General features: G+C 38.2%; 1 protein-coding gene across 1 annotated transcript in view; it reads left to right on the top strand.

Moving 5' to 3' along the window:
• Stpg2 (sperm tail PG-rich repeat containing 2) overlaps positions 1 to 27,044 on the top strand; it is a 499,721-nt gene that overhangs the window by 290,605 nt on the left and 182,072 nt on the right. The window contains exon 12 of the mRNA XM_052178828.1: positions 11,418 to 11,536. Coding sequence (XP_052034788.1) covers positions 11,418 to 11,536 — 119 coding nt within the window. The remainder of the gene's footprint in view (positions 1 to 11,417; positions 11,537 to 27,044) is intronic.

Here is a 27,044-nt window from a genome sequence, read left to right as displayed (position 1 = left end):
AGAACACTTTTACTCCATAGTGATCTGATAGGAGGCATGGGATTATGTCGATCTACCTATATTTGTTGAGGTCTCTCTTGTGACCAATTATATGGTCGATTTTTTGAGAAGGTACCATGAGGTGCTGAGAAAAAGGTATATTCTTTTGCTTTAGGGTGAAATGTTCTATATATATCTGTTAAATCTAATTGGTCCAAAGCTTCAATTAGTTTCACTGTGTCCCTGTTTAGTGTCTGCTTTCCTGATCAGTCCATTGAGGAAAGTGCAGTGTTGAAGTCACCCACAATTATTGTGTTAGGTGCAATGTGTGCTTTGAGCTTTAGTAAAGTTTCTTTTATGAATGAGGGTGCCTTTGCATTTGGAGGATAGATGTTCAAGATTGAGAGTTCTTCTTGGTGTGTTTTTCCTTTGAGGAGACCTCAGTGTCTGTTTTGATGACTTTAGGTTGAAAGTCAATTTTATCTGATATTAGAATGGCTACTCCGGCTTGTTTCCTGACACCATTTGCTTGTAAAATTGTCTTCTAGCCTTTTACTCTAAAGTAGTGTTTGTCTTTGACACTGAGGTGTGTTTACCGTATGCAGCAAAATGTAGGATCCTGTTTATGTATCCTGTTAGTCTATGTCTTTTTATTGGGGAATTGAGTCCATTGATGTTAAGAGATATTAAGGAGTAGTGATTATTACTTCCTGTCATTTTTGATGTTATCTTTTATATTTGATTGGTTATCTTCTTTTGGGATTGATGAAAGAAGGTTACTATCTTGCATTTTCCAGGGTGAAGTTTCCCTCCTTGTGTTGGTGTTTTCCTCCTATTATCCTTTGTAGGGCTGGGTTTGTGGTAAGATATTGGGTGAACTTGGTTTTGTCATGGAATTATCTTGGTTTCTCCATCTATGGTGATTGAGAGTTTTGCTGGGTATAGTAGTTTTGGCTGGCATTTGTGTTCTTTTAGAGTCTGCATGAGATCTGCCCAGGATCTTCTAGCTTTCATAGTCTCTGGTGAGAAGTCTGGTGTGATTCTGATAGGTCTTCCTTTATATGCTACTTGGCCTTTTTCTCTTACTGCCTTTAATATTCTCTCTTTGTTTAGTACATTTGGGGTTTTGATTATGATGTGACGGGAGGTATTTCTGTTCTGGTCCAGTCTCTTTGGAGTTCTGCAGGCTTCTTGTATATTCATGGACATCTCTCTCTTTAGGTTAGGGAAGTTTTCTTCCATAATTTTATTGAAGATATTTTCTGGCCCTTTAAGTTGTAAATCTTTACTCTCATCTATGCCTGTAATTCTTAGGTTTGGTCTTCTCTTTGTGTCCTGGATTTCCTGGATATTTTGGGTTTAAGCTTTTTGCATTTTGCATTTTCTTTGACTGTTGAGTCCATGGTTTCTATGGTATCTTCAGCATCTGAGATTCTTTCTTCTATCTCTTGTATTCTGTTGTTGATAGTTGCATCTATGGCCCCTGATTTCTTCCCAAGGTTTTCTATCTCTAAAGTTGTCTCCCTTTGAGATTTCTTAGTTGTTTCTACTTCTGATTTTAGATCCTGGATGGTTTTGCTTAGATCCTTCACTTGCTTGTTTGTGTTTTCCTGTAATTCTTTAAGAGATTTTTGTGTTTCCTCTTTCATGACCTCAGCCTGTTGACCAAAGTTCTCCTGTATTTCTTTAAGTGATTTTTGTGTTTCCTTCTTATTGGCTTCTGAATTCTCCTGAATTTCTTTCAATGATTTTTGTGTTTCCCTTCTATGGGCTTCTAACTTTTGATCATTTTCTCCTGAATTTCTTTAAGAGATTTATTTATGTCCTTCACGTGATCCTGTAACAGCATCATGACCTGTGATTTTAAATTCATATCTTGTTTTTCTGGAGTGTTAGTGTATCCAGGACATGCTGCTAATGGAGAATTGGGTTCAGATGCTGCCATATTGCCTTGATTTCTGTTAATAACGTTCCTGCGTTTGCCTTTTGCCATCTAGTTCTCACTGGTGTTAGTTGGTCTTGTTGTCAATGCTGGACTCACCAGTGCAAGCTTCCTCTTCGCATCTGGTCTCTGGGTGCCCAGCTGACCTCCTGCACTGCCTGGAGACTGGGTGCAGTGGACCAGGCTGCTCCTGTTCCAGAAGTGGAAGCCTGAAGGCTCCTGCCAGAGGCCTCAGGGCTGGATCCTCTTGCACTTCCAGGCTGGCCTCTTGCACTTCTAGGCTGCTCGTGGCCCACACAGTGGGTTTTAAATCAAACATGTTTTCCCTTCCACTGGTTTCCTATAGTTTGTCCTGGAATGCTGGGTTTTAATGCTTATATCCTTCAGTCTAATGAAATTTGAAAACAAAGTTCTTATATTACCAGAAAATAAGAAATAATAATGTTTGACAGGGCTCATAGGTGAACATTTTGGTAAGTGTATACTGTAAAGACATACAAACAGACAGCTATTGCTGACTGAAGCTTCATGTCAATGAAGCTACATCCATAGGATTGTATATTTATATGTCATAGCAGAGACAGCCCTATTGCTTAATCAATGTGAAGAACAGTGTTTTAACAGGAACATGGCTTAGGCAGATGAATTCCCTCATATATTTAGTTTGGAGTGTACTATAATATTCTTAAGGACCTTTGACAGGTATTTCCTGATGCTCTATAATAACTTTAAAGATGTAAATATTCAATATTTAAGGAAGTATTTAAAGAGTCACTATCTTTATGCATTCTGTCTTTGAATATGTAACAGTGCTGGGCAGGAGATATGGCTTATTCAGTAAAGGTTGAGTCCTGCAACCAACAGAACACGTGTGCAACATTAGTTTGATTTTGGACAGAGAAGTTAATGATCTAGTAAACACAGACATGAGAATTTTACTAAAAATTTATGTAGATTTAGACTGCATTTTTCTTCATTATCTGAAAGTTCAGTTTAATAGACTGAGACACTGGTTCCTACTCTGAAGTGCCATTGAATCAAATTGAATCTCCTATACAGTAGAGAACAGCCAATCAAACATATTTCTAGTACTGATGGCATGCGTGGTGGACTCATCTTTTTTTCTTTGATATTCTTTCATTTGTAAAAAACAAATAACCAAGTCACTGTGAGGAAATAATTTGTGTAAAATATGAACTCTGTAACTGGTATTTTACTCAAATAAGCAATTTTCTCATTTTTTTAAATTCATAAAACTGTACCCACACATGGAATATTTACTTTTAAGTGAGTTTCTGTCATTTTACAGGACAAGGAGTTTATTATTCTTAAGAATGATTTCTTGATTTCTAAATTTTGACTCAGTGTGGAGACAGCCATTTTTTTAATCAAAGATTTCCAGCTCTATATATAAGTGGTTATTTTAGAGTCCACTCTTATGTACCAAAATGGTCACACTGAAGGGCTGTGAGCACAGATTTTATTTTAGATTACTCAGTGTTTCTGTTCCCTTCTGTTTTTGCCCTGTGGCATTGGGTGACATTTCATAGAGACTGAATTGGCAGAGGGCTGGAAAATATGTAATTATAAGAATCACCTGCTATGGAATTTCCTATTATATACCAGTCAGGATTCAGTCAGACTTTTCATAGGTGTTGGATGAGAAGTTTTCCTCTTCTAAAACCTGTGATTAAAATGTGGCATTTGGTATATAAATAGGAGATGGATTCTGTATAATCCAGCTGGGAATCAGAGCTGGTGTAGTGATGTAAGTCTTTGACCTGTATCATCTGAGCAGAAGTATACATAATTGGAAATATATTTTAAGACTAAGTGAAATAAACCTTTTTAATACTCTGTAGCTTAAAACAGACTAAGTGCTAAAATGCAAGAAGATGAATGATGAAATATTTTTCTTTACTTAATGCTCCTCAGAGGAATTACAACAAAAGAAGAAAATCTACTAAATTATACTTGAAGAATTGCTTCACTATATCTGTATTATGTATATGTATTCAGAATGCATACATATATCTGCAGAATATAGAAAGAATCTGTATAGCAATTAGCAAACATGCTTATCTATTGTTGTAGCATAGTAGTGAATGCAGAGGATAGACTAGATTTCTTCATAATTTAAAATAAAATGTCTCAATAAAATAATGTTTGGATAATAGCCTTACCTGTTGCATTAACCTTTGTCAATTAAGGTCAGTACAGTTGCAGTTGTCAATTAACCTACTGGAATTACACAGACAGTTTTCAATGGTAGTTCTTCTCTGATTACAGCAGCAATATATGCATTTTCTATGTATATTTGAATTTGTATATGAAAGTCTGTCACAACATATTTTGTATACAAATATATTTGTTATTCTACTACATTCTAGTTCCATACAAATAACATTATCCTAAAGTCACTTATACTGTTACTTTACAGTAAGAAGAGATAGGTTAAAATACACGTGCCTTGGTGGGTCATTATCCATTAGCTTTTTACCATGACGTTTATAACTTGTGATAACTGTTAATTCAGTTGCTATGGAATGTTTGACCTAAAGCCTGGATGTCTTCTTCTCCAAATTTTGAAATGCTGTACTACAAGGAAAAACAGATCATAATGATTCATATGAATGTATTAATTCTAAAAAGCTATTAGACTTGGAACAAGGAACGCATGCTTGCAAATATATATAGTTTTGAATGAATGTTGGCTAGAGATGCAGAAGCATTAAATTTATATTCAATTAATGTCTTTGTGTTTACTATTACTGCATATGTTCATTGATGATATTCTAAGCCACAAATTATTTTATATTCCTGAAGTGCCTCTTGAATTCCCCTGTTTTAATTTCAGTTATCACAACTGTCCTGAAATATTCCTCACATATATGGAAAGATAATCTTCCATGAAGTCTGTCCTTTTGAAGTGTTTGACCTCATAGAACTCTTTCTTGAAACACAGGATTTGGCATGGAGCAGACATTGTTAATATTGGTTAATGACAGACTATGAGTGTAGCAATTAACCTGTCTATATTTACACTATGAAGTTGTATAAATCTGTGGGGTAGAGCATGGTGCTCTGATCTACTACTGCAGATAACCCCAGAGACAGTCACAGAAAATCGCACTTCACTCCACCCCACAGCTCTGCCTGCCTCCCAGGAGGTCTGCTTTAACCTGAAATATACAAGTGAAAACCTCCCTACCCCAATCCCACACCTGCTGAGCCCCCAGCAAGCCCAGCAGCAGTGTGGACTCTGCCCTGCCATGTCCATTGGAAGGCGCTCCATCCTCCTTCCAATCTGCATCAACATCTACAGTCACTGATCAGTGAGCCACTCCCTATCCCACAGCTCCATCTGCCTCCTGGGAAGCCTGCTCCAACCTCGGGCACCCAGACCAACTAACACCAGAAATACCAGGTTGTATAAGTCAAGTGCAAGAATATAATCAGCAGAAGTCAGTGCAACATGGCACCATCAGAACTCAGCTGTTCTACTACAACAAGCCCTGGATATCCTAACCTATCTGAAAAGCAAGAATCTGACCTTAAATCTCATCTAATGAAGATGATAGAGGCCTTTAAAGAAGACATAAATAATCACCTTAAAGAAACACAGGAAAACACAACTGAATAGTTCTTAAATAGGAAACAAATAAATTCTTTAAAGAAAAACAGGAAAATACAATCAAACAGGCATAGGAAATGACTAAAACAGTCTAAGACCAAAAAAATGGAAATAGAAACAATAAAGAAAACACGAAAGGAGACAACCCTGGAGATGGAAAACCTAGGAGAGAGAACAGGAACTTACAGATCCAAGCATCACTAACAAAATACAAGAAAGGTAAACTTTCAAGTGTAGAAGATATAGCAAAGAAACAGATATACCAATCAAAGAAAATGCCAAGTATAAAAAGTTCCTAACTCAAAACATCCAGGAAATTTGGGACTATGAAAATACCAAATCTAAAAAATTAGGAATGGGAGAGGGTGAAGATTCCCAGTTCAAAGGGCCAGAAAGCTTCTTCAACAAAATCAAAGAAGAAAAACTTCCCTAACCTAAAGAAAGAGATGGCCATACGTGTACTAGAAGTTTACAGAACTCCAGATTGGGCCAGGAAAGAAAATCCTGCTCCTACATAATAATCAAACCACTAAATTTACAAAATAAAGAAAGAATAATAAAGTTGCAAGGGAATAAGGCTAAGTAACATATAATGGCAAATGTATCAGAATTACACCTGACTTCTCAACAGAGACTCTAAATACCAGAAGATCATGGGCAGATGTTCAGCAGATCCTAGGAGAACATAGATGCCAGCCCAGACCAGTATACCGAACAAAACTCTCAATTACCATACTTGGAGAAATTAAGATATGCCATGACAAAATCAAATTTAAATAAATACCTTTCTAGTAATCCATCCCTACAGAGGATACTAAAGGGAAATCTCCAATAAAAGGAGAAAACACCCAAGAAAACACAAGAAATTAATCATCTCACAGTAAAGCCCTAAATAAGAGACTCACCAACACACACACACACACACACACACACACACACACACACACACACACACAGTAATACTTCTAGGATCGAAATAGCAGGAAATAACAATCCTTGGTCATTAATATGTCTCAATATTGGTGGACTCAATTCCCTAATAAAGAGACAGGCTAACAGATTGGAGATGCAAACAGATTCCATCATTCTGCTGCATACAAGAAATACCCCAGAAGCAGAGTTGGAAACTAGCCCAGAGTAAAGGGCTGGAAAAAGGTTTTCCAAGCAAATGGACCCAAGAAACAAGATGAGTAGCCATTCTAATATCTAGTAAAATAAACTTTCAACCAAAAGTTATCAAAAGAAATGTGGAAAGATGCTTCATACCCATCAAAGGAAAAGTCCACAAGATGACTTTTCTGAATATCTATGCCCCAAATGCAAGGATACCCACGTTTGTAAAACAAACTTTAATAAATCTCAAATCATACTCTGAGTCCCACATGATAATAGTGGGAGACTTCAACACACCACTCTCGCCAATGGACAGGTCATGGAAATAGAAACTAAACACAGAAACGATGAAACAAACAGATGCTCTGAACCAAATGGATTTAACAGATAACTCCAGAACCTTTCACCCTGAAACAAAACAATACTCTTTCTCAGCACCTCTCAGAACCTTCTCCAAAAATGACTATATAATTAGGCACACAGCAAGCCTCAACATATACAAGAAGATTGAAATAACACCATGCATTCTGTAAGATCAACACATATTTAGGCTAGATTTCAACAACAGAAACAACAGAAAGCCCACATACTTATGGAAACTGAATAACTCTCTACTCAATAACTTGGGAAGGGAAGAAATGAGGAAATCAAAGACTTTGTAGAATTCAATGAAAATGAAGGCACAACATATCCAGACTTATGGGACACAATGAAATCAGTGCTAAGAGGAAAGTTCCTAGCACTAAGTGCCTTCAAAAAAAAATTCGAAGAAATTTCATACTAGCAACTTAACAGCACACCTGGAAGATCTAGAACAAAATGAGGCAAACAAACCCAAGATAAATAGATAACAGGAAATAAACTCAGATATACAATCAATCAATTAGAAAGAAAGAAATAGAAAGGATCAACAAAACCAAGTACTGGTTCTTTTTTTTTTTTTTTTTTTTTTTTTAAGGTTTTCTTCTCTTAGTATTTTTTTTTAATTTTATTCAATATATTTTTTATTTACATTTCAAATGATTTCCCCTTTTCTGGTCCCCTACTCCGGAAAGTCACATAAGCTCCCTTCCCTCCCCCTGTTCTCCCACCCATCCCTTCCCTCTTCCTTGTTCTGGTTTTGTCTTATACTGCTACACTGAGTCTTCCCAGAACCAGGGGCCACTCCTCCGTTTTTCTTGTACCTCATTTGATGTGTGGATTATGTTTTGGGTATTCCAGTTTTCCAGGCTAATATCTTTGACAAAATCAACAAGGTAGACAAACTCTTATCTGAACTAAGTAAAGGCAGAGACAGTATCTAAATTAATAAAATCATAAATAAAAGAGAGAGATAACAATGGAAACTGAGGAAATTAAAAAAAATCATTAGGTCTGACTTCAAAAGTCTATAATTCACAAAACTGGAAAATCTAAATGAAACTGATTAATTTTTTTAGACATTTATACCACTCACCAAAGTTAACTCAAGATAAAGTATCTAAACAGTCCCATAACCCCCTAGGAAATAGATGTAAGCAGTCATTATAAATCTCCTTCAAAATGCCCATAGCTAATGGTTTTAGTGCAGACTTCTACCAGACTCTCTAAGAAGAGCTAATACCAAAACTCCCCAAACAATTCCACAAAATAGAAACAAGAATACTACCTAATTTATTTTATAAGTCCACAGTTACCCTGATATCCACACAAAGGCCCAACAAGAAAAGAGAAATTTAGTCCAATTTCTTTTATGAAGATCGATGCAACAGTAGTCAATAAATTCTTGCAAACCCAATCCAGGAACACATCAAAAACACCATTCACCATAATCAAGTAGGTGTCATCTCAGGGATGCAGGGGTGGTTCAATAAACAAAATCTCGTCAATGTCAGCTACTGTATAAACAAACTGAAAGAAAAAAATTAAATGATCATCTTAGAAGATGCTGAAAAAGTCTTCAAGAAAATCTAATACCCCTTCATGTTAAAGTCTTGGAGAGATCAGAGATGCAGGGTATATGGCCAAACATAATGAAAGCAATGTACAGCAAGCCAATAGCCAACATCAAATTAAATGGAGAGAAACTTGAACAATCCCAGCTTCTTCAGGAACAAGACAAGGCTGCCCACTCTTTCCCTATGTATTCAATATAGTTCTTGAAGTTACAGCTAGAGCAATGAGACAACAAAAGGAGACCAAGGAGATATTATCAGATAGGAAGAAGTCAAGGTATATATTTTCTGATGATATGATAGTATAGATAAGCCATGTTCATAATTCTACCAGAGAACTCCTACAGCTGATAAAAAAACTTCCTCAAAGCAGTTTGATAAAAATCAACTCAAAAAAAATGAGTAGCCTTCCTTTTACAGATGATAAATGGGCAGATGCCTGGGCAGAGAGGCTGGAGTGGGTGAGTGGGTGGGTGGGGGGCACCCTCATAGAAGCAGGGGGATGGGATAGAGGGTTTCCAGAGAGGAAACCAGGAAAGGGGATAACATTTGAAATGTAAATGGATAAAATATCCAAGAAAAACGAAATTAGGAAAACAACACCCTTCACAATAGACACAAATAATATAAAATATCTTGGTGTAACTCTAAGTAAGAAAGAAAAGATCTTTGTTAGAACTTCAAGTCCCTGAAGAAAAAATTGAAGAAGATCTCAGAAGATGGAAAGATCTCCCATGCTAATGTATTGGTAGAATTAACATAGTGAAAACAGCCATCTTACCAAAAACAATCTACAGATGCAATGCAATCCCTGTCAGAATTCCAACACAATTTTTACAGACCTTTAAGAACAATACTCAACTTCATACAGAGAAACAAAAATCCCAGGGTAGCCAAAATAATGCTGAACAATAAAAGAATTTTTGGAGGAGAGGCAAAAGAGAGGCCCAGAGTGAATGAAGTTAGGAAGTTGCAGAGCCCTGGGATGGGGGAGGCCCCAGTAGTCAATGCAGGTGACTTTAGCCAGGAAGCTTAACCTAGTGGCATGGAATGTGAAGAGGCCACCTCCTGGAGCCAAGCAGGACCCCCAGTGGAGGGATGGGGATTCCAACCCTCCTAAAAAACTTTTGACCCAAAATTTGACCTGTCTAAAAGAAATGCAGGAACCAAAATAGGGCAGAGACTGAAGGAATGGCCAACCAATTACTGGCCCAACTTGAAACCCATCCTATTAGCAAGCACCAATCCCTGACACTTTAAATAACACTCTGTTATGCTTGCAGATAGGTGCCTAGCATAACTGCCTTATGAGAGGCTCTACCTATCAGCGGACTGAAATAGATGCAGATACCCACCACAAAACATTGAAACTCTTATGGAAAATTTGGGGGTTGGGTTGAAGGCCCTGAAGGGAATTGGAACCCCACAGGAAGATCCACATAGTCAAGTAACCTGGACCCTTGAGAGCTGTCAGAAACGGATCCAAAAACCACAGAACATACACAGGCTGGAATTAGGCCTACAGCACATATGTAGTAGATACAGCTCAGTCTCCAGTCTCCTATGTGGGCCCCCCCAAAAACTGGAGTAGAGGCTCTTCCTAAAGCTGTAGCCTGACTGTGGAATCCCCTATAATCTGGTCTCTATGTGAGAGGATGTGTCCAATCTGGCAGAGACTTGATGTGCCCAGATGGAGGTATACTTAGGGGTTCTCCACCCTCTCAGAGTAGAAGGGAATAGGAGATGGGGGCAGGGACTCTGTGAGGCGGGAGCTGGGAGTAGGGGGAGTTCTGGGGATGTTCATAAATAAATAAAAATCTGTATAAATATAGTCACAATCTGTCACTAGATTCCCTTTGTCTTTTTCTTTACTCCCCTTTTTTTCTGTTGGTCTCTCAACCTTTAGTCCCAACCATTTTTCCTACGTGATTAAGTGGATTCTTGGTCTCCAGATCAGTTTCCTACTGAGCTTTGTTGTTTTGATATTATTACTTGGAAATATTTACAACTTTGATGCATAAGTCATTCTTACTAAACTTATGATGTAACTCCTTCCTTCCATGCTTCCCTTGTTTGGGTCATTTCTTTTGTAAGATTACCATTTTCATAGATGATTTATATCTTTTTGTTTTCTCTATTGAAAAAGATCTTCCCTCCTTTCTTTTCCTTCCTTCCTTCCTTCCTTCCTTCCTTCTTTCCTTCCTTCCTTCCCTCCCTCCCTCCCTCCTTCCCTCCCTCCTTCCTTCCTTCCTTCTTCCCTTCCTTCCCTCCTTTCTTTTCCTTCCTTCCTTCCCTCCTTCCTTCCTTCCTTCCTTCCTTTCTTCCTTCCTTCCTTCCTTCCTTCCTTCCTTCCTTCTTTCCTTCCTTCCCTCCTTTCTTTTTTTCCTTCTTTCTGTGTGTGCCTGCAGAAGATAGAAGATTAGATTCCCTGGAGTTGAAATTACAGGCATAACTTGTTTGTTGTCTGTCTTTTTTAGTCTTCTTAATATTTTTTTAAATGCAGCTGCTATGATGCCCTCACTGAATGGGAATCAATATTTGGGGACTAAATGGTGAAGTATTTTTTTTTATAATGTTTGTGTTGAGGAAGCAGTTTTGTCTTCTTTTTTGAAATTTTTTTCATACATTTACAACTGAATAAATGGGCACCATTTCCTGCTTATCGTGGTTCAGAGTCCTTAACTGTTTAGAGAAACTACAGAGCATATGCTTCTTATTTTGTAGGCTACAAACAGAGACCAACAAAGAGCAACAGGTAACTAATTAAAGCTAGTAAGTGAAAATATACTTTAAATTTATATTTCTTTTCTCTTAGGACCTGCAACCTACAATCCTATTTTAATGAAGTCTGGTGCCATAATCTCATTCGTTAAAGGACCAAAGCGTTTTGAGGAGTGTCATGACGAGTTTTCTCCTGGCCCTACAACATATGAGGTTTGTCAAAGCTTTCTCTTAGCTATGGCATGAGTAGAATTATTTCTAGAAAGTACAAAGCATATGTGCAATGAGTTTTAGTTATTGGTTTATTGATATTATTGACAAATCAGAATCTCATACCTGAGGATGATGCTTTGAAAGATGTATTTTGATATTTTAAGAAAAAATATTGAAGAATTATAAATTTAACATTGTATTAAATTTTAAATATGCCCTCTATAGTATTGCCATATCTACTTTCCTATGGATATAAGAAGCATTTGGATGTTTTCTACTTTTAAAAATATATATTTATATATGTAGTATTTTCATGGATGTCATTTGCCTTCATAGTGAATGGCAGTCTTCCGAGATGAGGACTTTCTGAGAGTATGGCTTAAATCTGTATAGAAGAGTGGCTATTGTGCTCAGATCAGGTCTTTATAATACTTTTGGGTGTATTTTATGGGATATTTGATGAGCACTTATAAATTCTAGTACTTATTAACTGGGCTAAGGCTACATGATATGGATGATGACAACTGAATCTTAACAAGGATGGGATGGAGAGGTCTCAGCAAGACTGATCCTGAGACAGATCTATTGCAAGAAATCAGACTTTTTATACCCTTACCAGAAACAGAATATAGTGGTGGTTGCCAGGATACAATGGTGATTTTTAAGCTATGCAGGATACACAAGATTAATGAGTAAGACCAATTGTCCTGTCAAGCTCCTATGTGTTGTGTTGGCTTCTAGGGAACATGAAGAATGAAAAGGTGGCATGAATGTTTCGCTGCCTGAAGGAGTGCCTTGGTTTCTCCGGAACTGAAAGGCACACTGCCCCAGAAGCCATGGGTTCTGACTTGAAAAACCCACAATGCATGTCTCTCAGGCCAACTCCATGGTTCCCCACAAGCACTGGCATTTCTTATTTATATGTTTGGTTTGGAATCTTCTTGTGCTTCATTTGCAGTCTTTTTCTAGTGGAACGAATTCTGTAGCTCCTCCAGGCTCCGTGTATCAGAAGCACAAACGCCCTGCTGACTTCGTGTTCTGATTTTAGTGGAATGTGTCACACTTAGTCCTTGTTGTGTCTTTTTTTTTTTTTTTAAATCAAAATGATGTTCTCGCAGGTAGCAGATCCTTTCAGCTCTTATTTATGTCCAGCTTATAAATCTTTAACTGAAAGTGCTTACTTAGAATTACATTATTTGACACGGAAGTCCTTTTTCTTGTAATTTAAAAACTTTTCCTGTATACTTTACATTTCCTTCGCTCCTGTCTTCCTCTGCTCTCTGCTCTTATCATTCTGGGTTAATTAGTGTACACTGTAACTTCTTATTCTATTCATACTCTTTTTGGTCCACCTTAACTGTGATTACACACACACACACACACACACACACACACACACGTGCGCGTGCGCATGCTCATACACATATATTTTTGTTTTGTTTTGTTTGGAACAGGGTTTCTCCCTACAGCCCTAGCTGTCCTGGAACTTGCTCTGTAGTCCAGGCTGGCCTTGAACTCACAAAGATTCACCTGTCTCTGCTTCCCAAGTGCTGGAGTTAAAGGCATGCACTACTACCACACTGCTGCTCTTTCTATGTTTTTTTTTTTTTTTTTGTCTGAATATTTCTTTTTTTTTTTTTGTTGTTGTCTTTTTTTTTATTTGATATAATTTATTTACATTTCAAATGATTTCCCCTTTTCTAGCCCCCCCCCACTCCCCGAAAGTCCCGTAAGCCCCCTTCTCTTCCCCTGTCCTCCCTCCCACCCCTTCCCAGTTCCCCGTTCTGGTTTTGCCAAATACTGTTTCACTGAGTCTTTCCAGAACCAGGGACCACTCCTGCTTTAGATGGCTCAGCCGTTAAAGGCTAGGCTCACAACCATAAAATATAAGAGCTCTTTCTATGTTTTAACAATGTTATTTTTTATCCATTTTCTTTCTAATGTAGGGTTCCTTCAAGGTGGTATTGTTGTTTTGTTTTGGTTTTTGATGTTTTTTGTTTTTTTGGTTGCTTGGGGCCAGTGGGCCAAGGTTGTTTAAAATTACAGTTGTGGAAAATTAATTTTCTAGAGAACTTGAGAGTCTATATTAGTTTCAAAGTATCACATTCAAGAAGTATGGAGACATTCAGTAGATGTCTAGACCTCTGCTTTAAGTAAATTTACTCCATTTTCTATATTTAGAGATGTGTGTTAGTATACAATTATCTTATAAAAATGAGTTTCTGGGAGCTCTGGGGGTGTCTGGCTGGTTGATATTGTTGTTCTTCCTATGAGGTTTCAAACCCCTTCAATTCCTTCAATCCTGTCTCTAACTCCTCCATTGGGGACCCTATGCACAGTCCAATGGTTGGCTGTGAGAATCAACCTCTGTATTTTCAAGGCTCTGACAGGGCCTCTCAGGAGACAGCCATATTAGGCTCCATTCAGCAAGCATTTCTGGGCATCTACAATGGTGTCAGGGTTTGGTGACTATATATGGGATTAATCCCCAGGTGGGACAGTCTCTGGATGACCTTTCCTTCAGTCTCTGCTCTACACTTTACCTCCATATTTACCCCTGTGCGCATTTTTCCCCTTCTCAGAAGAATGGAAGCACTCAGACTTTGGTCTTCCTTCTTCTTGAGCTTCATGTAGTCTGTGAATTGTATCTTGGTTATCCAGAGCTTTTGGGCTAAATCAGTAAGTGCATACTATGTGTGTTCTTTTGTGGTTGGGTTACCCCACTCCATCAACCAAGGAGTACACATGGCTCCAGCTGCATATGTAGCAGAGGATTGCCTTGTCAGGCATCAGTGGGAGAAGAGGTCCTTGGTCCTATGAAGGATTGATAGATGCCCTAGAGTAGGGGAAATGAAGGGGGGAGAGGTGGGAGTGGGGTGGGTGGAGGAACACCCTCATAGAAGCAGGGTGAGGGAGGATGGGATAGGGGGTTTCTGGAAAGTGGGAGGGGGAAATGGGAAAGGGGATAACATTTGAAATGTAAATAAAAAATTCCAATAAAAAGCATTAAAAAAAAATAAAGCTGGGCAGTGGTGGTGCACAACTTTAATCCCAGCACTTGGGAGACAGAGGCAGGCAGATTTCTGAGTTCAAGGCTAGCCTGGTCTACGGAGTGAGTTCCAGGACAGCAAGGGCTACACAGAGAAACACTGGCACTTGCCACCAGCAAGTCCCAGATGCTAGGAAACAAGAGGCTACCAGGACCCAACAGGGATCAGATTAGCCGAAATACCCACCATAGGGGAAAGAGAACCTGTAGAGACCTTATGCAGAGGTTAGGCACAGCCCCATTTTAGGAATGGGGCCACCCACTCACCTCAAAATTTTAACCTAGAACTCCTCCACTGCTGGTGGGGTTGCAAGCTGGTACTACCACTCTGGAAGTCAGTCTGGCAGTTCCTCAGAAAACTGGGAATGATACTTCCAGAGGACCCTGCTATACCACTCCTGGGCATATACCCAGAGGATTCCCCAGCATGTAATAAGGATACATATTCCACTATGTTCATAGCAGCCCTATTTATAATAGCCAGAAGCTGGAAAGAACCGAGATGTCCCTCAACGGAGGAATGGATACAGAAAATGTGGTATATATACACAATGGAGTACTATTCAGCCATTAGAAACAATGAATTCATGAAATTCTTAGACAAATGGATGGAACTGGAGAACATCATCCTAAGTGAGGTAACCCAGTCTCAAAAGAACACTCAGGGTATGCACTCACTGGTAAATGGATATTAGCCTAGAAGCTTGGAATACCCAAGACACAATGCACATATCAAATGATGCCCAAGAGGAAGGAAGGAGTGGCCCCCGGTCCTGGAAAAGCTCAGTGCAGCAGTGTTGGGGAATACCAGGACAGGGAAGTGGGAAGGGGTGGATTGGGGAATAGGGGGAGGGAAGAGGGCTTATGGGACTTTTGGGGAGGGGGGATCACTTGAAATGTAAATAAAGAATATATCGAATTAAAAAAAAAAGAATTGCTCCTTTCTAAAGGAAATATGGGGACAAAGAATAGAGACTGAAGGAAAGGCCACACAGAGACTGGCCTCACCTAGGGATCCATTCCATCTGCAGACACCAAACACAGACACTTTTGCTGATGCCAAGAAGTGCATCAGACTGAGCACAGGGACCCCAACAGAGGAGTTAGGGCAAGAACTGGAGGAACAACCTATAGGAAGAACAACCAGATTCCCCAGAGCTCCCAGTGACTAAACCCCCAACCAATGAGGACTCGTGGCTCCAGCTGCATATGTAGCAGAGAATTGCCTTATCTGGCGTCAGTGGGAGGGGAGGCCCTTGGTCCTGTGGAGGCTCGATGACCCAGTGTAGGGGAATGGTTGTGCAGTGTGGTGAGTATTGGTGGGGGAGTGGGGGAGCACCCTCACAGAAACATGGGAAGGGGTGGGGAGGAGGGAGTTGTGGAAGGGAAGCTGGGAAAGAGGATGATAGTCAATGAAATGGAACTTCTGCTTCTTTCTACTTGACGCAGTAGCTGGTCTGCACGAAAGCCTGTTCTTTTAAAAATCCTTTAACTGCCCCTCTACCATTGCCCTGCTCGGTTCCACAGTCAGTCAGCTCATTTTTATAATCTAATGTTTTGTTTAATTGAAAAATTAACAGGTGTATAGAGCAGTGGTTAACATCAATGATTCAAAATTAGATGCCTGAATTCAAATCTTAGTCTTTCTACAAAACCCTATCTAGATGATAGGAGTTTTGCTGTGGGAGTTGCTATAGGTCTCTGTTTCCTTTTCCTACTGTGCTAAGGGAAGCAATTGTACATTCCTTAGAATTATTAAAGTTCACCGAGCTGGGAGAAGATTGTTAGATACAGAGTACATGCTGTTATTATAAAAAATATGTTCGTGAAAATGAGGAAGTGTAAGGAGCACTTTTCAAAAAAACTAACAGCAAGATGTTAGTCACGGTATAGTTACTTCTTCTTAGGGCAACAATTTTATAGTAGAGAATTAGTTAAATAATAGTCCGGGTGAATACAGACAACAGCAACAACAACAACAACAAACTCCTCATGGATTGTTGCTTGATGGTATAAATTTTAAAATTATATTTAGCTTTTTGCTATTAAGTAACAGACACCTCCGTTTTAAAGAAACAGAATGGCAGAAGCAGATAAAGTCTCGACAGCAAGAAAGCAGCGTGAGAAAAGTGCATAGGACAGTGATTGACATCATAAGATGTGAGTGACAGGAGCTGGAGGAACTGGCTGGCCATCGCCGGCCCCTCCTGGAGCCTGCAGCACCCCGCCCTCCTGCTTTAATAATGCGTGGCCTTCTCAGATGAAGCCGGGAGTTGAGGGAGGTCAGGAAGGCGGCTTGATCACTTACCTCAGAGGTCCCAGTGGGCACTCACCTCCACGTGCTGAACATTGTCCACTAATCATTATGTTCTAGGAGTCTTTACTTTCTTTTTGCTGTAATTTGTCCTAATATTTCCCTTTTTATGTCTTTATTTCCCCCAAGAAATAAAGTTATAGTAGTTGCTACATTCACAGTTAGCATGTGGCTGGCTTAACCTGAAATCTCAATGCCAACAACTTAACAATGAGCTAATAAGTCACTAATAATACAACTGAACAAACAATAAATCATAAAATTATAAGTGATTTTCAAAATAAACAAGTCTTTGTATGATTAATGTATTAAAGCAAAATTCCATTTATAATTGTGATTATGGTGGCTGCCTTGGTATTAGCTGAATGGGAGAAGATGCAAGAAATGCCACGCACTCTCTACATGTTTGATTTGTAGTCTTTGTTGAGGGCATAACCTAATGGCTACAGGTATACCTCTCCCAGTAAGACACCATTAGGGTGCAGTTCTTAGCTATATGTGCTTAATGAACAGCACGATTTCTCAGCAGTTCCAATTACGAAACTGAAAATTGAAGCTACTCTAAATATAAGTTTAAAATTACTTTTTAGAATCTGATCAGTGAAAGTTGAATTTTATATATTGTTATTGAGATATTGTTTTTCAGTGTCTAGCATTCCATTTAGAATTTTCCAGCCAATAATATTCACATATACAAAGCATAAAAAACACAAAACATTTGAGCATGCAGTGCTGTAACATTTCCTCAAAGAACAATGTCTGATGGCATAAGTATCACACGTGTATTTTTCATGACTTTTGTAAAGAAAATTATACGTCTATAATTTTAATGAGAACTAAATCAATTTTTAATCGTTGAATGCCCATTCTGATTAAGATTAGTCTCTGATACATGTAAAATAAAAATGAATAAATATGGAAATTTCTTCCTTTCTCCTACTGAAGAGCTTGGTAGCTTAGAACTCCAGGGAAGACTCAGGCAACATGTTTGAATTTACCAGGTCATGGGCTTCTGCCAACTAACATAGCAAAGCTGGCCTTGCAGCTCAAGAGGCCCAGTGCAGGCGGCACTCACACTCCATGGCTAGGAAGAAATGACCCAAAACACACTTCCTTCTCTTTGAAAGACATCACTCCAAACTCACTGTAAAATCTTAAGTTTTCAATTTGGTAATAATTTTCTTTCCCTGTGAGTAACCAGGGCTGGCCATCTCTGTGTAAGGAGGCCCATTAAGGTTTGGAACAGTAAAGTCATTTACTAGAGTCCATGGCATACCTTCTGAAGAATGTAGGCACACACTGGAGAGCATGAAGGACGGCGGTGAAATCTGACTTTTAACTTGTGGCAATTGGTCTGGCTATTACAACCCATTTGTCAATTGTTTGTCATGATTCAATTATTGTAATAGCTGTAATTGGTTCTGCCTCATCTACTATGAAAGTGGTAAGTTATTAAAGTAAAAGACAGACATCTCTGTCATAGTACTCTGCGGTTTGATACATCAAACTACTTTCCTCTTCCTTGAAGCATTTTCTCTGAGCCGGAGCAGTCCCAGCTGCAGGGAGCACTTCGTGGCTTTGGAGCAGGGGCTTCTTGATTTGGAGTTGCTGAGACAGCCTTCATGCTGGTGAAATGCTCCAGTGACTGGCTTTAGGGGCAAATGTATTTTACCTCAAAGTTTTAATTCTGAAAAAATCAAAATCTGCAGTCTTACCAAATACTTGCAAAGGGCTTAAACTGTGATGGCTAGTTACACGTTCATGAATGAGGTGATCATTCAGGTGCACGCTTTTGTCTGTTCGGGGTGTAGCTATACAGCTAGAGATTTACATGCAGTTAATTGTCCAACATGCAATTTCTAAGCTTGTAGAAATGTTCGAGAATGCATCTGCTAATGCCATCACTTACGACATTTGGCAAGGCCGCACTGACGACAAACCTGGTGACACTGCTGAAACCTGGGTGAAAGGGTTTGTTGTTAATCCAGTGCATTCTCTCTCCTTTTCTCGTCTTCTCTCTCTTCTTTCCATGTTTCCTCAGTTCTTTCCTAAACAAATATAAGCCTTAAAATATTTTTAATGTTCAAAATTCAGATATAGCAAACTATCTTTTGGGGCAAAAATAATTAAAAAAATTTATTTTGTCTTATTGTTATTCATATCTGATCCTTGCCTCCTGAGATCTCTTTCTGGGTCTGTCAGAAATTATTTTAACACAAAAGATGCTTCCAATATTGTTGAAAAATTGGGTTCCTGGTACCTCCAATAAACTAATTATTGAAAGATGCATTTATCTTCTGAATATAGATGTATTACAGAGTTACAGAAGAATCATGTATGTTTGTGTTTTCACAATTACAGGACTCTGCCTTTATAAAAACAATGTAAAAACTCATATTTTTCATGTAATCCTTTTAGAACATACATAACTGAAGCCAGAGGCTAAGGCCTCACTTGACAGTTTAATAAAGACTTAAACAAATGCGCAGATGTATGCTCTGTGAAAACAAACCTTGAGTTAGTTATTATAACAACAGCAAGTTTACACAAAAATTTTATATACTAGTTACCAATTGCTTGATTTTATCCAGGTATTGGAATTCGAATGTATTTACCAAAAAGGAGAAAGATATTTCCAATAGTATTGAAACAGTCTTAAAGTTCCAGTGATTATTGATTTGTGCCTATAAATCAATATGTTTATTTTATGTGACTAAATGCTGAAATTTAAGGGGTGTGTCTGTATATCCTATATTCTATTTCAGATGCTTCCTGTGTCAACCACAGTCACATCAACAATGGAGATATAATTGATGCTTTTCCACGTGTTTGCTTTAGTATTTAGTATGTAGCATAAGCTTGTTTATAATAAAACAAATGACTTTAGTGGATTGATATTTGGAAAGCATCACCAGTGAGAGCTTTCCTCAGATGGTAAAATATATTGAGGCAATATAGGTGATCACTAGGTTCCCGTTCAGAACGTCCACCCCTGGAACTGGTTTGTCAATTTGAGAAAGGTAGTGAACAGTCTCCTGTGTTTAGAACCAGCCCATGGAATGCGCTGAGGGCTGGCCTTTAACTCCAATTTCTTCATCTCAGTGATGAATTTTAACCTGAGCCTTAAAGTTGTTATCACCTGTGTACTGTGTGCCCGGGTGTGTCTCGAGAGCGTAACTGTCCTGTCCTGGTAGGCACATGCATCTTGGCCTCCTGAGCAGAAACAGTCACGCTCTTTTTAGGTTTAAATTCCTTTTCTCTGATCTTCTCTGTCTCTATTCCACTCGAAAAAGACCATTTCTTAAGCATCTTTTCTCCAGTATTTATGAAATTCTGCATGTTGAAAAATGTTCATATTGATACACAGGCAAAATTTTATACTTCTTTTCATGTAGCCAGTCATACTCCAAAAATACTGTCTAAAATTGCTTGTAGGATGTGTATATAAGGTACATCTGGAACATAACAAGCTTGCTGTTAGACGTGGGTCCTATACCCACGGTTTCTCATTAAGCACAAGCAAACTGTCCCAAACCCTGCCTCTTGCACCAAAGTGCCAGTGACATTACAGACACTACTTGTCTGAGACATTGTGGGTGATGGATACTTGACAGATTGTGAGCTTATGTCATAAATATTTGCAGACATGGTTTAGATTGCTTGATTATTTTATTTCATATTGAAGCATTTAATTTGTAAAAATAGGTTGTATTTATTTTTGTAGCTTTTATTTTCAAAATATTGAATAAATGCTGAAAATTCCTAGCAAATGATTTAACGTGTAAGGATTTCTTACTATGCAAAATGGAAATAATAACAATCTACCATTCAAGTGTCTTATGATAATCAAAATTATTGAAAGTACCTTCAGTGTTTGATGTTTATGTAGTGCCAGCAACAACATCAATAAAAACCATGGTGTCTATCTATCCATCCATCTATCTGTCTGTCTGTCAGTCTGTCAGTCTGTCCGTCTGTCCATCCGTCCGTCTGTCCATCCATCCATCCATCCATCCATCCATCCATCCATCCATCCATTCATCCATCCATCCGTCTGTCCATCCATTGTGAAGCAGGGTTCCTATTCAGCCCAAGCTAGTCATGAATACAATATCCTGCTATCTCTGCTTCCTAAGTGCTAGGATTACAAACATGTGACACCACGCTCAGCTTAGTTTTTATATTTAATGTTACAGAAAGAGTTCTTCCAATTTTAGAGTTTAAGAACATAGCATTATTTTAAAACTGCTATTTAGAATTTTCTTTAGACATTATTACTAGTCAAGTTGCTCCTAGCAACAACCTTAAGAGGTGGAAGCTATCAGAAGAGGCTCTTAAAAAGATATAGATACTGAAATACAAAGTTTAAGTCCTTGTAGTGACAAAACAAAGATGTTGCATTATGCAGTCCAATTCATGTGAAGGCCACATGCCACCTAATAGCTACTCAAAAATAACTGTTAGCCAGGCATAGTAGTTCATGCCTCTGATCATAGCAATCCGGAGTCTGAAATAAGAGCACTGTCACAATTTAAATCCAACTTGGATGACTACATAATGTGCTCCAAGTTAGCCTCATAAAACAAAAAATCTGTCTTGAAAAAAAAAAACCAATGCTCAACAAAAATTATTTATTTAATGGCCTTTCTTCATACAGTGCAAAATTATACTTTTCTTTTAATAGTCTTTCTATATGGACACATTGTATAAATTTATCTTGCAAAGAATAGAAGAGTAGTGTCAGCGGTGTAGATGCTTGTTCAGAGGTACTGTAGCTTTCCTGAGAGGAAACCTTGGTTGTAGATAACTTCATCTAAAACCACAAAGCCTGTGTACAGAGCTCATAAGCATGTTCTACACTTATGGCTTATTGCTTCTGCCTGTGTAATTCACATGAGAAGATTGGTCCCATCAGTTTTCATTCACATCTCTCTCCAGAGTATAGCTCGTGTTCACGTCATAAGCTGGTAGAGCAAAATATGTGAGATGGTCCCAAATATCATTCACCTTTCTGAAGGAATCTCTTGATTTTATTTTGTCACAGTTGGATCCACTTTTAGGAAACCTGAACATAAGAGGCAGGGTAGGATGTCTATTGTTTGGTCTTATTACAGCCATTAACTGCAGTCAAGGTGCCTTTCAGGAGGAAAGGATGACGGATAGGCTGCATCCTCAGGCTCACATTCACTGTCATGGGGAACAAAAGTCAGGTAGGCGGGAGGCAGCAGAAGACAGAGTGCGGGGGGACCTGGGTGCAGCGTTGCCAGGGAAGAGGAAGATGAATGCTCCCATTGTCGCTGCTCCTTGCGTTTCCTTAGTCATTAGTGTGACAGGTCCATAATTGATGACAAGACATGGGGCCTGTTATGAAGCTCCTTTCCCCTCCTCTGAATCTACCCTGTGTCCGACATCCACTGCACGGCTATCCAGTGTGTCACCACATCTGCGCTTATGTCTCAATCCAAGCTACGTCGGTAATGACAGGAATCACACCACTTGTAAAAAGCGACGATGAGATTAAAGTTTCATAGCTGTGTTAACTGCAATTCTCAGCAGTGATCTCTTATGTAATAATAGGCAAGGTCAAGAATAAATTTACCAGACTAAGAGAAAATAGTATAATTTGAGCTCTCAGTCTATTGCAGGAGAATGCTTTGCAGGCTAAAGAGCATCTTCTACTCACTTGCCTTTCCTAGATGCAGGTTTTAGATTAAGAGTTCTCAAGAAATGCACTACACAGATCATTTGGATAGATTAATTAAGCCAAGTTCTTGATGAAATTCACTAAATGTCCAAATCTTGACTAACCATTCTTGATTCTATTTTATTTTATTTTATTTTTTGATTCTATTTTAATAATTGCTTGAAGATTATTGAATCTTTCTGGAGCTACTGGGATATATTTGATTTAATCAAATATTTAGGCTTATAATTAATAATTTATCAATATTATAAATTTGGGGATTTATTAATAAAATCATGATAAGAAATTAGTAAAATAGCTGTACCATTGTAATATTTATATATGTTGAAAAATTTTAATATGAATCTTAAAGGTAGGAATTTTATTACTAATCCAAAAATGCTCCCAATGATCTACAGAGGTTTTTCTTGAATAAGGACTTTAAATTGATTTAGTAGTGACCTGTGCTGGCTAGCTTATGGCAACTTGACAAAAGTGAGGGTTATTTATAAGAAAGAAACCACAATTGAGAAAATACTCCACATTAGAGCAAGCTGTGGGGCATTTTTTATGAGCAATTATGGGGGAGGGCTAAGAACTTTGTGGATAGGGACACCCCTGCACTGGTGGTCCTGAGTTCTATAAGAAAGCAGACTTAGCAAGCCATGGAGAAGCAATCCAGTTAGCAGAACCCCTTCATATCTTGTGCATTGACCTTTGCCTCCGGGTTTCGTCTCTATTTTAGTTCCCATCTTCACTTCTTTCAGAGGTGGACTATGATATGGATATGTAAGCCAAATAAATATTCCCTCCCCAAGTTGCACATGACCCCAAAAGGTCATGGTATTTTATTACAGCAGTAGAAAACCAACTGAGACAATACCATTTCTATTTGAGTTGTACAGAACAGAATAGAACAGTAGTAAAAATGTGCTTCACAGGACAATTATTTTTTTATTCGATATATTTTTTATTTACATTTCAAATGATTTCCCCTTTTCTAGCCCCTCCACTCTCCGAAAGTCCCGTAAGCCCGAGAACATCATACTAAGTGAGGACAATTATTTTTAATGAGAGGCTCTCTACTTTGGGAACAGATCCAGTTTGTTATGTATTATATTTCTCACCTGAACATGTAAATGTTCTTTCATAAAGATCTTTTAAAATCAATTACCCCATTACTATTATAATGGCTTTATGTTGAAACTTGGTGGGTTGAACTTTCAACGAAAAACTTTTCAATAAAGATAAAGAGATCAGTTGTGATATAAGTCAGAGTCTCTTTATATCAATCTTCCACTTCTGTTTCCTGTTCTGTAAACTATACTGCCAGATCTGATTCTACTAATTGTGTTTTTAATAACACATTCTAAGTCATATAGTTCACACATGGAACCAGTCAATATGTATGGCATTCAAGACCAGAACATATGCCATGCATGTGACGTTCAAAAGTCTTAAGACTATTCACATGAACTATTCTTGCATACTAGTTATTCCACAAGTCATGAATATCCTAACATGACATTCACCTAGCTAGCCACTTGTAGAGAATCTCTTCCTCATCTGTTCTTTTCTTTTCTTCAGATTTCTCTCTGACATTTGTTTACGTTTCTGTCTTTTCCATTGTCTTTTGCCTTGTTTGATTGCCAGTTTCTACTCTCTAGTTTCTGTCTTAGTCTGTCTTACCTCCAGTATCCTAGTTTCATGCCCAGTTTCTGGAGGAGCTAGAGAAAGGACTGAAGGAACTGAAGGGGCTTGCAACCCCATAGGAAGAAGAACAATATCAAACATCCAGAGCTCCCAGTGTCTAAACCATCAACCAAGGAGTACACATGGAGGAAACCATGGCTTCAGCTGCATATGTAGCAGAGGATGGCCATGTTGGGCATCAATGGGAGGAGAGGCCCTTGGTCCTGTGAAGGCTAGATGCCCCAGTGTAGGGGAATGCGAGGGCAGGGAGGTGGGATTGGATAGGTGAGTGGGGGTATTCCCTCATAATAGCAGGAGGAGGGGGATAGGCTAGGGCATTTCTGGGGGGGGGATCTGGAAAGAGGATAACATTTGAGATGTAAATAAATAAAATATCAAATAAAAAGAATTCTTTTATATTTATTTTTAGTGGTTATTTTATTTATTTACATTTCAAATGTCCCCCTTCCCAGTTTCCCCTCCACAAATCCCCCATCCCATCCCCATTCCACTTTGGATCAGTGACAAAGACAGACACTACCTCAGAGTAAAAGGCTAGAAAATTTTTTTCCAAGCTAATGGTCCCCAAAAATGAGCTGGAGTCGCCATTCTAATATTGAATAAAATTTACTTTCTACCTAAATATATCAAAAAAGATGGGGAAGGACACTTCATACTCATCAAAGGAAAAATCCACCAACATGAACTCTCAATCAACATCTGTGTCCCAAATGTAAGGTCACCCACATTTGTAAAAGAAACTTTACTAAAGCTCAAAACACACATTGAACCCCACACAATAATAGTGGCAGACTTTATACCCCACTCTCACCAATGAACATGAAGCAGAAACTAAACAGAAACACAGTGAAACTAACAGAAGTTATGAACTAAATTTATTTAACAGATATCTACAGAACTTTTCACCTTAAAACAAAAGAATGTACCATCTTCTCAGCATCCCATGGTACTGTCTCCAAAATTGACTATATAATTGATCACAAAACAAGCCTCAACAGATACAAGATTGAAATAATCCCATGCATTCTATCAAATCATCACAGACTAAGGTTAGTCTTTAATTACAACAAAACAACAGAAAGCCCACAAACACATGGATGTTGAATAACTCTCTACTCAATGTTAACTCGTTCAGGGAAGAAATAAAGAAAGAAATTAAAGACTTTTTAGAATTTAAAATGAAGGCAGAGCATACCCAAATTTATGGGACATAATGAAAGCTGTGCTAAGAGGAAAACTCATAGCTCTGAGTGCCTCCAAAAAGAAGCTGGAGAGAGCATACACTACCAGCTTGACAGCACATCTGAAATCTCTAGAACAAAAAGAAGCAAATACACCCAAGATGAATAGACAGCAGGAAATAATCAAACTCAGGGCTAAAATCAACCAAGTAGAAACAAAGAGAACTAGACAAGGAATCAACAAAACCAGAAGCTGGTTCTTTGAGACAATCAACAAGATAGATAACCCTTAGCCAAACTAAGTAGAGAGCACAGAGACATTATCCAAATTAGCAAAACTAGAAATGAAAAGGGAGACATAAGAACAGAAACTGAGGAAATTAAAAAAAAATCATCATATAATATTACAAAAGTCTATACTCAGCAAAATGGAAAATCTAGATGAAATTTTAAGAATTCTTGTGAGAAACTTATTTTGAAATCTCTTTTATTGTGATATGCTCCTTAAAAATCACTTAACGATAGCATCCTGACTCTCCCATTACATCCATTCACTTTCCCACCAGTATTTCTCATCTAAAACCTTGATGTCATCTTTCATCTCTTCTTTTCCAACTCTTCAAAATTCTACTGACCATCAAGCCCAGTGAATTTGCCATCTACAATTGTTTTTGAATTTGTGCCACTTTGCTCCTCTCTGAGACACTTCATTCTTTTCACTTATTGTAACAAGCTTTTAAAATGATTACTGGCCTCGCCACCTGACAGTTATCTTTCTAAGCATTGATTTGATCATGCTATTCTCTTATGAATTCACTTTTCTGACTCTCCAGTTTTAATGGCAAGGCTCAGATTCTGTAACCTAGCCATCATGTTATTTCATATTCTACTTACTATCTGGCCTGCCTCATTTCCTGATCCTTTCATACAGAGGACTACTGTTAACCTTAGAAAATATCTGCCTCTATGTCTGCCTGTCTGTCTGTCTATCTATCTATCTATCTATCTATCTATCTATCTATCTATCTATCTATCTATCTATCTATCGATCTATCTGTCTATCTCTTTCTCTCTCTCTCCCTGTTTCTCTCTCTCCCTGTTTCTCTCTCCTTCTCTCTCTCTCCCTCCTTCTCTCTCTCTCTCTCTCTCTCTCTCTCTCTCTCTCTCTCTGTTTCTGTCTATTTCAGGCACAGAACTGTTTTGTTTTGATTACTTCCTTTAGTGTCTTTCTTATTTGCTTCCAGATTATTCTTCCTTACTCAGATTCTAAATATTCATTGTATATTTTATACATTTTTTCACATAAATGTACTCATGCTTTGCCCAACCTTTATAGCTGATTCTTGGACTCCAACCTGGTTTAAGATAGAACCATACCAAACTGTGAGGATTCTGCTGTTTAATTTTAATTGCTATATTCTCCAATTTGGTAAATAAATCTCCATATTTTATTTTTCTACTGAGGACAAAATAGGTTGCTACTATCTTTCAGTTTTATCTAAGAAGTGCTACAATCAACAGTCTTTTGATTTTACCTTTGAACATGTGTGCACAATTCATTAAGTAAT

Source organism: Apodemus sylvaticus, chromosome 4 (genome assembly GCF_947179515.1).
Source record: "Apodemus sylvaticus chromosome 4, mApoSyl1.1, whole genome shotgun sequence".
Lineage (NCBI taxonomy): Eukaryota > Metazoa > Chordata > Mammalia > Rodentia > Muridae > Apodemus > Apodemus sylvaticus.
This window is presented reverse-complemented; position numbering and strand designations above follow the sequence as displayed.